Source organism: Melospiza georgiana, chromosome 9, assembly GCF_028018845.1.
Source record: "Melospiza georgiana isolate bMelGeo1 chromosome 9, bMelGeo1.pri, whole genome shotgun sequence".
NCBI classification, from domain to species: Eukaryota; Metazoa; Chordata; class Aves; order Passeriformes; family Passerellidae; genus Melospiza; species Melospiza georgiana.
In genome coordinates, this window is record NC_080438.1 from 2,929,041 (window position 1) to 2,938,934 (window position 9,894).

The window sequence follows — 9,894 nt, forward strand, 5'->3', positions numbered from 1 at the left end:
CTCCTCCTCCTCCTCCTTGATATCCTGGAATTGTGTGTTTCTGTCAGTAAAAGTTGGTCATGTGGCACTTGGCACTCTGTCACCACAGTGTGTCTCTCTGGCAAGGGGAAACATCCGTCCTGACGTGTGGGAGGGCCAGATCCTGGGATTTTCCAAGAAATTTGTTTTCCATGCGGAATTTCCCGTCTCGTGGAGGGCAGGCTGCTTGAGGGAATAAAAGGCAGAGCATTTCACAGTCCAGACACTTGGAGCTGAACTTGATTTTCAAGGCTGAGTTCATCCACTTTGCCACAGTCTCTGGGAAGCAGCGCAGAGGAATTCTGTCACCTGGACACTGCAGCTACAAAATGTGAGTAGAAATGGACTCTGATATTCTGCTTCACTGCCCAGCTAAAGGAAAACTGGACAGCTGGAAATCTGTGTCTATTTTCCTTAAAAGCTGCTTACATTTTAAAGTATCTTGATATTAAAACCAGTTTTTTGTGGAAATCCTACTTGTTTAAAAGTACATAGCAAAAATTGCATGACCAGTACTTTATATGAACTTTTGACTAATTTGTTTTTTACAAATGTGTTTCTTTGATTTCTCATAGCCATCTGCTTGAAAGACAGAGAAAACCCTCAGAAACATGATTTGCTTGCAGTTCCTATCTCTTCTTACCTATGGTAAGTGTGCATTTCTCTGTGTAGAAAACTAGTGGGATGGCAATATTAGTGTGACTGTTCTCTTTGAGCTCAGCATCAAAGAGAATTTTTGAACCTGCCCTAATTAACCTGAGGCTGTGCTCACACAGAAAAACCTTTGGATGCAATGGCACGTTTTCCCTGCTTGCCTGTCAAAGCCATAATTGGCTCCTATAAGTCTCAGAGCTTTTGTAGTTTCACAGGCTGAAGTCTTGGACTTGAAGCTGACTTGCTTGGTTTGAAGCTTGCCAGGTGATTGTTTATAAAATAATTACCACTAGTTTTTATGCATTTTTCAGATATTGGCAAGCTTGCAGTGTTTATAGAGCTTAAATGTCCTCTTCTAGAGAGAGAGGAGGGGAAAAGTCACACACCAACTTTTGGATATTTTCTCATTCTAGGACTCACAGTGCTGCAGGGGGTGAATGGGTGGACATACCATTATTCAGACACAAACATGACCTACAGGGAAGCAGAGCTGTGGTGCAGAAAGAAGTATACCAACCTGGTTGCCATCCAGAACAAGGAGGAAATCAATCATCTCAATACCTTCTTACCCTTCAATCCGGGTTACTACTGGATTGGAATCAGAAAAATTAATGGTGTGTGGACCTGGACTGGAACTAACAAAGAACTGACAGAAGAAGCAAGAAACTGGGCTTCAGGGGAGCCAAATGGCAAAGGGAACAACGAGGACTGCGTGGAGATCTACATCAAAAGAGGGAAGGATGATGGCAAATGGAATGATGAGCAGTGTGAGAAGAAGAAGGTTGCCTTGTGCTACACAGGTATGGCCTGATAAAGGTCACTCCAGTGTGACCCCAGGGAGCTGAGGTGGTGGCTGGGATGAGTTGTTTAACTTCATTTAATATTTACCTCAGAAAGTGGTCTTGGAGTTTCTAGCCAGCAGAATCCTTTTACTGTGAGCTAGTCTGTAAAAGGTGTGCATTTCAGAAATTCTTCTGTGAAATGACAGGATAACCCTAAATAGCAAACCCCCTGATTTTCTTTTGCTATACAAAGAGCTTGTTTAGTGTCAGAAAGATAAACAAAGTGCTAGCCAGGTTTTCTTAGTGGCTGTTGTTGATTCTTTCATAATTTGCTTTATTTTTTTTTCCAGCTTCTTGCAACCCATCTCTCTGCAGTGGCCATGGAGAATGCATAGAGACCATCAACAACTACACCTGCCATTGCAACCCTGGCTTCTATGGGCCTGAATGCGAGTTTGGTAAGATTATTTCATCCTGCTTTTTGACCAGCTCATGCTGCCTAGTGCTCAGTTTGGCTCCTTGGTTTACCTGCTCAGCCAAAGACACTGACTGTGTATCTTCTTGTGCTTCTTTGAAGTTGAGAGTTGTGATCCACTAGAGAAACCTGACCATGGGAGCCTTGAGTGCCACCATCCATTGGGGGACTTCAGCTACAACTCGTCCTGCACAGTTCAGTGTGAGGAGGGCTATGAGCTGACTGCACTGGAGTCTGTGCACTGTACCTCTGCTGGGCTCTGGTCTGCCCCCCTTGCAGCATGCAAAGGTGAGTTTGCTGCACTGCACATGGCCCTCTACACCTCAGGCAGTAGGTACAAATGGAAGTTTGGCCAATTCCTTTGTAACACATTATGTGATGTAGGTGCTGTTTCATTTCAGCACTCAGGTCTCTGTTCCTGACGAGGTGAGATGAGTAGGGTGAATGTGCTGGCCTTGTTCCTTGCAGGGAAAGAATTTTCCAACTCTAAGGTGGAAACAGGGAATTGAGATGACCTAGCTGTGAGACTGCTCTCAATTAATCCGGACTGTAGGAATAATTTTCTGAGGTGTTTGGCTCAGAATAAGATACTTTTCTAAGCAAATCAAAGCATCAAAGGTCACCCAGCAACAATCAAAATAAATGGATTGTTGGATTGTAAATAGTTGCTGTCATGAGCTAAGGATAAATTAACAGTCTTGCCTGAAGAGCCAGTTTCCCATTTTAAAATATTTCCCCTTCTGTCTGCTTTGTGGGATGGTGGCATAGCAGTATGCCATAGTAGTAGCTTTTCTAAACCTGCTCCTGTTTAGTGGATGTGTTGCTAAATTTCAGAAAAGAAAAAGACTTAAAATGGTTTGTTGCAAGCTAAGCTCTGTGCTCTTGTGCCTTTCAGCTGTGACCTGTCCTGCCCTGTACGTGCCTGCCCACGGGGCTGTGAACTGCTCCCAGCCCTCAGAGCAGCTCACCTGGGGAACCACCTGTGAGTTCAGCTGTGAGGAAGGATTTACCCTGACAGGAGCAGCTACCCTGCAGTGTGGCTCTGCAGGGGCCTGGGACAGGCAGCAGCCACAGTGTGCAGGTAATTTCCTAATTTCCTTCTCCCCGCTCAAATGCAAAGGTGAGGCTTGCTGGGTTGGAAATCATTGAGTAAGTTGGAAGAATCTGGAGAGACTTTCTCAGTCAGATGTAATCCAAGCGTGGCATTCACCCCCAGCCCTTTTCCTAAGCAGATCCCAAGGTGGGATCATTTAGCCTCGTGTTTTAGTGAGGAAACAGCAGAGCAGGGTGACAAACAGCACTCTGGGGCAGTGTCCCCAACACACACAACACCACACTTTAACAGTGGAGTGTTCTGGCAGGGATTCTTTATTCCCCAAATGGAGCAAGTGTCTGTTTATGCAGTCTAGGGTGGAAAGTAATTTGCAGCCATTCCAAGGGTGATTTGTGTGCTTTGGGTGCAGATTTAAGGGTTCTGGCAGCACTGTGCAACCTGCTGAAATCTGTTTCTGAGACACTGGAAGGGAGGTATGCTGGCTCTGTAGAGGACAGATCTAGGCAGGGCATGTCTTATTGCCAGCTCCTAGAAGAGTGTTTGCTCATCCTGACCTACCCCAAGCTAAGCTCTGTGCTCTTGTCCCTTTCAGCTGTGACCTGTCCTGCCCTGGACGTGCCTGCCCACGGGGCTGTGAACTGCTCCCAGCCCTCAGAGCAGCTCACCTGGGGAACCACCTGTGAGTTCAGCTGTGAGGAAGGATTTACCCTGACAGGAGCAGCTACTCTGCAGTGTGGCTCTGCAGGGGCCTGGGACAGGCAGCAGCCACAGTGTGCAGGTAATTTCCTAATTTCCTTCTCCCCGCTCAAATGCAAAGGTGAGGCTTGCTGGGTTGGAAATCATTGATTAAAGTTGGAAGAATCTGGAGAGACTTTCTCAGTTAGATGTAATCCAAGAGTGGCATTCATCCCCAGTACTTTTCCTAAGCAGATCCCAAGGTGGGCTCATTTAGGTGTGTGTATTAGTGAGGAAACAGCAGAGCAGAGTGACAAACAGCACTCTGGGGCAGTGTCTCCAACACACACAACACCACACTTTAACAGTGGAGTGTTCTGGCAGGGATTCTTTATTCCCTAAACCCCAAATGGGAGCAAGTGCTGGTTTATGAAGTCCAGGGTGGAGAGTAATCTGGAGCCATTCCCAGGGTGATTTGTGTGCTTTGGGTGTAGATTTAAGGGTTCTGGCAGCACTGTGCAACCTGTTGAAATTTGTTTCTGAGACACTGGAAGGGAGCTATGCTGGCTCTGTAGGAACAGCTCCAGGCAGGGCATGTCTTGTTGCCAGCTCCTAGAAGAGTGTTTGCTCATCCTGACCTACCCCAAACTAAAGCTCTGTGCTCTTGTCCCTTTCAGCTGTGACCTGTCCTGCCCTGGAAGTGCCTGCCCATGGGGCTGTGAACTGCTCCCAGCCCTCAGAGCAGCTCACCTGGGGAACCACCTGTGAGTTCAGCTGTGAGGAAGGATTTACCCTGACAGGAGCAGCTACCCTGCAGTGTGGCTCTGCAGGGGCCTGGGACAGGCAGCAGCCACAGTGTGCAGGTAATTCCCTTTCTCAGTCAGATGTAATCAAAGTGTAGCATTCATCCCCAGCCCTTTTCCTAAGCAGATCCCAGGGTGGGCTCATTTATCCACGTGAGCAAACAGCAGTGTAGGGTGACAAACAGCAGGAATGACCAAATCTTTTTGTGTTTCAGTCATACAGTGTGAAGCACTGAGCTCTCCTGAGAAAGGCTCCATGGATTGCTCCCACGGGGCTGGGATGTTCACCTACAACACCTCCTGCCACTTCAGCTGCCTGGAAGGATGGAGTCTCAATGGCTCTCGTGTTCTGGAGTGCAGCCCCTCAGGAAACTGGAGTGCCAGCCTGCCCACATGTGAAGGTATTTTGTCTGTGAGCAGCCACAGGGAGGTGGCACTGTATTTTTAGTCAGATGAGGCGTGGAAGGGTGGTAGTGGTGGTAATAGCAACCAGTGAGTTAGAACATGTAGAGAACTCCATTAATTCAAAAGCCCAACAAAATCACTCATGCTTGAAAATAGAAGAGGGGAAAAATCCTAAAAGATCTTGATGGAAAATATTGATTTCTTATATATATTTATCTATAAAAAAACCCTGCAACCAGATTTCAGTTCTCTCTGTTCGGTTTTTAAACAAAACATTTCTCACCGTGAGCTTTTTTCCATGTGAATAGAGAAAAAAGCTTTTCTAGACAAGCAGAACCTTGTGGGGAAATCTGCACTCATAAGTTTGTTTCTCAGTAGGAAAATTTTATAGGTTTTTTGATTTGGTGTGATAGTTTCTTGGAAGGACTCCTCATCCTGAAGACCTCCCAGAGCTTTTCTCTCAGAGGCTGCAATTTCAAAGGACAGAAGCCCAGCCTTGCCTTCTCATTTAGGCAGTAAGAGCTCTGTCACTGCCCTCAGCTGGAACACCCCTGGCCTGCCTGGAATGCTTTTGCTGGAGGTCCTGAAAGCTCAATCCCACTTTCATTTGCTTGAGCAGAATTTAGATCCTTGAAGAATTTCGTTGATCTCAGCAGGATTGCTCAAAGAGGAAGATAGCACAGAGGGAGTTAAAATATGCACTGCAACACGAAAAATAAGAGGAGCACAAATTGCTATGCAAGGCTGGAGGTTAGAGACAGACCCTGGTGTAGGGAGCTTCTTGCCTTTGCCATTACTTTGGCAATGGATGGGGTAATTTTTAGTATTCAGCTTTTTACCTTGTGTACAGGAACAATCCTGTTTCAGCAAGCAAAACTTTAAGCGTTACCAGTTGCACTTCTGGTTCCTCTTGAAGAGCACGAGGAAAGGGAAGAAGGAGAGAGGGCTTCAAAGACCACCTTGATCTCACTGAAATCTTTTCATCCTTTCAGCCTCTGACCAAGCCAGCTACATCTCTGTGGGCATAGCAGCCACCTCTGCCTCTCTGCTGTCCACAGCATCGTTCCTCCTTTGGCTCGCAAGGCGCTTCCGGAGAAAAGGTGAGCACCTGCTCTGCTTTATTTATCCTCTTGAAAAGTTTTCTGTGGAGGAAAAAACCCTATTCCAAACCACCAAAGCTCTATACCTTTCTTCTTGAAAAAGTAGCAATTCCCATACTTAGATATAAATTCCAAAATTATTTTCAAGCACCCTCCATGTATGCCATGTTTGGCTTTTGCATGGACATCTGGAAAAGGAAAAAAAAAATAGTAAACCCCAAATATTTAGACAACACGAATTAGGGCTCTTGTCTTGAAATACTAATATATTTTCTTATTCTTCTTGCAGCAAAGAAGTTTATTCCTTTCAGGTAAGTTGTGTCTCAAAAAAGCAACATGCAAAAAACCCCTGCCATCACCTTGCTAAAATTCATTTGATAAAAACCTGTTGTCACTAAAGTGCTTTTCACTTTTTGTTTTATAGGGACTGGCAGGAAACAGCCAGTGAAGGTAGCTTCCAAAGTGCTGGCGAGAATGTCTAACCCAGGTGCTTCAGGTAAGCACATGTGATGGCTTCACTCACAAATTCTCCTCCTTCTAATCACACAAGCAATCAATCAGAGCTGCTAATTGCTGTACAGTTGCTGACACAGCAATGTGTGCTTTGGGACACCTAATGTGCATCTTGGCATTGCATGGCAGTTCCTAACAAGACTGATGGATTTATTGCTGTAGAAATGGTTGTTCAGCTCCTGAAGGATGATTGTGCTCAGCATTCTGTCCAGCTGCAAATGGTATTAGGAACACTTTTGTGCGGCTCTGCTACCTGCTGCATACAAAATTCCTCTGAGATGAGAGCAAATACAAATCTCTGCCAGTTTTCTGATTTATGGAGGAATTTTGTTCTCTCCACAGGAATTGCAGCCACCTTCACTTACATCTCAGATTTCTGGAGAATGAAACTGCCTGCAAATCAGCAGCTGTCCAGATGTTTTTACCTTTTGCTGACAAGAAGATTGACCTTGTGTGTGATTCAGAAATCTTGAACTCAAGCTGTCTGGTATTTCCATTGAAGACAAGCAGAGAACTCTGGCCTTGAGGCCAAATCCTGCCTCCATTCAGCCATGTATTTATCCTGAACTGGGAGCTTGCCATCTCCTGCGCAGGTGGTGAGTAAGCAGAGCACTGCTGCCCAAAGAGGAGGCTGGTTCCTCCTCTGCTCCACTCAAAGGTACCAAGGTGAGGTGAAGAAATGCATTATTTCACATCACTCACTACTCTGCAGCAGGTGCCTCCTCTGGAGTCACAGGGGTTATGCCTGCAGAAACAGAAGAATCAGGATGGAAAAATATTCACTGAACAACTTTGAAACTTATTGATCTGGTTTGTGAAAGTCAGTTTATATTTTTATATCCCAGTCAATAGATATGCCTGCAGTGATATGGGCAATTATTTGGATTTCTGCTGCATATCCCAGAAAACTTAGATGCCTTTTTTTTTTAAAATATAACAGCACTAGGAGCCATGGTGCTTACACAGGGTACTCTGGTTTCTGAACACAGCAGGTAGATCTGAAATTATCTCATCCCTGTGGGATTCTGTACTGTAATATGTGTGTATACATATGTATTTATTTGAGCAGTTTTTATTGTGGATATTTCTGTGCTCTTAACTGTACATGTGTTGTAAAATACTTGTTCTTGAGTAGGTCTGTGGCTGTTGATCAGAATTTATTTGAAACTAAATGGGAAGTGTTTGTAAGGATTGCATGACTGCATAATGTTTACGAATGAAATGGAAGACTGAGATTTGTATGTTTATGTATTGAAAATATGATTTTTGTTAGCTGTTAGAAGTCTTCAAATGAGACTCTTTTAATTTATGTTTAAGTTATGATTATAAATTAAAAATCTCTCATTTAACCTGATATGTATTGTCCTATTTGTAACATTTTTTTAATAAAATGTTTTTCAATTTAACACTCCCTATTTGTAAATGCGAATAATTTAAATTATTTGGGTCGGCTCTGTGACTTGTGGCTTCAGCAGAAGAATGGAGTCAGATTCATCATATTTAGGTCGGCCCTAACAGAGGGTAGGGAAAAGACTGGCTAAAAGCAGGGCTGTCCATTACTGGAGAATCACAGAATCACTGGCTTGGAAGAGACCTTTAAGACCATTGAGTCTCACCCATGCCCTAACACCACCTCAATTAAACCATGGCACTGAATGCCACGACCAATCCTTTTTTAAACACACCCAGGGACGGTGGCTCCACCACCTCCCAGCGCAGACCATTCCAGCATTTATCACTCTTTCAACAAAAAACATTTTTCCTAAAATCCAACCTAAATTTCCCCTGGAGCTTCCCGCATTTCCCTAGCAGCCAGCAGATGGGGCTGACTGCCCGGGACTGGGACAACCAGCGCTGATCCCAAACCAGCATCCCCAGTCTGAAAGGGAGGAGGAAGGACCAGTGCCCCAGCTCCGGCAGGCGAGTGCAGGAGGGAGAGGAGAGGAGAGCAGGAAGAGAACGAGCAGGTGATCTTGGTGCATAGCTAACAGCACAAACCCCAGGTTTTTGCAGCTCTTTATGCTGGGATGTTGAAGGAGTTATCACAGGTCTGAGACAATGAATACATTTTTCTTTACACCCTTTTAAAGTTTGAAACCTACTTTACCTTTCTCCTAATCCCATCCCACAACAAAAAATAAACACATTAATAATTAACCATCTCCGAACACACGATGCTCTTCAGTACATTAATCAAGAAATCTCAAAATTAACAAAACCTCAAATTAACAAACCAAACCCACTACAGCAGGGAAGCTGCACTGTAGCTCTGAAGCTGCTTCCAGACAAAATCTGAGGGCCATTCCTGCCCCAACCAAAAGTCAAGAAAAGCCATTAGAGGCTTAGAGGTGCTGTTGTATTTGGAGGGTTCCCCATGGCAGGGAGGAATGATGCATCTGACTCCACGCACTCAGAAGGCTAATTTATTATTTTATAATAATATATTATATTAAAGAATACTATACTATACTATACTAAAGAATACAGAAAGGATACTTGCTGAATGCTAAAAAGACAATAATGAAAAATTGTGGCTCTTTCCAGAGTCCCAACACAGCTTGGCATGGATTGGCCAATGAGTCAAAACAACTCAGAGCAGAATCCAATGGAACAATCACCTGTGGTAAACAATCTCCAAACACATTCCACATGAGCACAACACAGGAGAAACAATTGAGATAAGAATTGTTTTCCTTTTCTCTGAGGCTTCTCAGCTTCCCAGGAGGAAAACCCTGGGCGAAGGGATGGTTCAGAGAATGTGAATGCCCCAAGGTGCTGCCCCACAGGGGACAGAGCCCATTGCTGCTTGTCCCAAAGCGATTAAAGAGCTGAGAGTGGCTGTCAGCACTTCCACTGCCTGGCCAAGGTGGGGCCCAGCCCTGGGAGCAGATGTAGAGCAGTAATCCTCAGGTTCCCTGAGGGACGCAGGGATTAGCCCGGAACGCCCTGCTCTGAATCCCTGAGGAGCTGTTTTGAGAGCTAAAGCACCACATGGATCCCCTGGGCTGCCCTTGTTGGTGTCCTCTACGTGCATGGCCATCCTTTATCCAGCATGGATCCCACCCTGCTGCCCAGGGCAGTTCAGCTTCTCCTTTCCTGACCAGAGCTGGTGCTTCTAGCAGTTTTCCCTGGGATCTTACAGGGGCTTTATTGCCAGCAAAGAGACTTTGATAAAATTATCCCTCTTCTTTCTCCAAGCCTTGTGACTTCTAGAATCTCTTCTGTTGCGACTTGTGACTCAATGCTCTTCTGTTGAGATCACATTTGGGTGGGATTCATCCTCTACCTCTCCCATATATCCCCCAGGCCAGACAAGGACTCTCTGAAGGGGATCTCCTTCCTTGCAGTGATGCTCAAGTTCCATCTATCCTCATAATTAATTTTGGTCCAGCACACAGGCAACATAATTAATGTT

General features: G+C 45.0%; 1 protein-coding gene across 1 annotated transcript; it reads left to right on the forward strand.

Moving 5' to 3' along the window:
• The first annotated feature begins 629 nt into the window (after positions 1-629).
• On the forward strand, positions 630-6,448 carry SELE (selectin E). The gene is made up of 11 exons (XM_058030681.1): positions 630-666; positions 1,086-1,472; positions 1,805-1,912; positions 2,032-2,217; positions 2,825-3,010; positions 3,576-3,761; positions 4,336-4,521; positions 4,677-4,862; positions 5,859-5,966; positions 6,256-6,277; positions 6,391-6,448. The coding sequence occupies exons 1-11, from the start codon at positions 630-632 to the stop codon at positions 6,446-6,448; spliced, it is 1,650 nt and encodes a 549-aa protein (XP_057886664.1).
• The last annotated feature ends 3,446 nt before the right edge of the window (positions 6,449-9,894 follow it).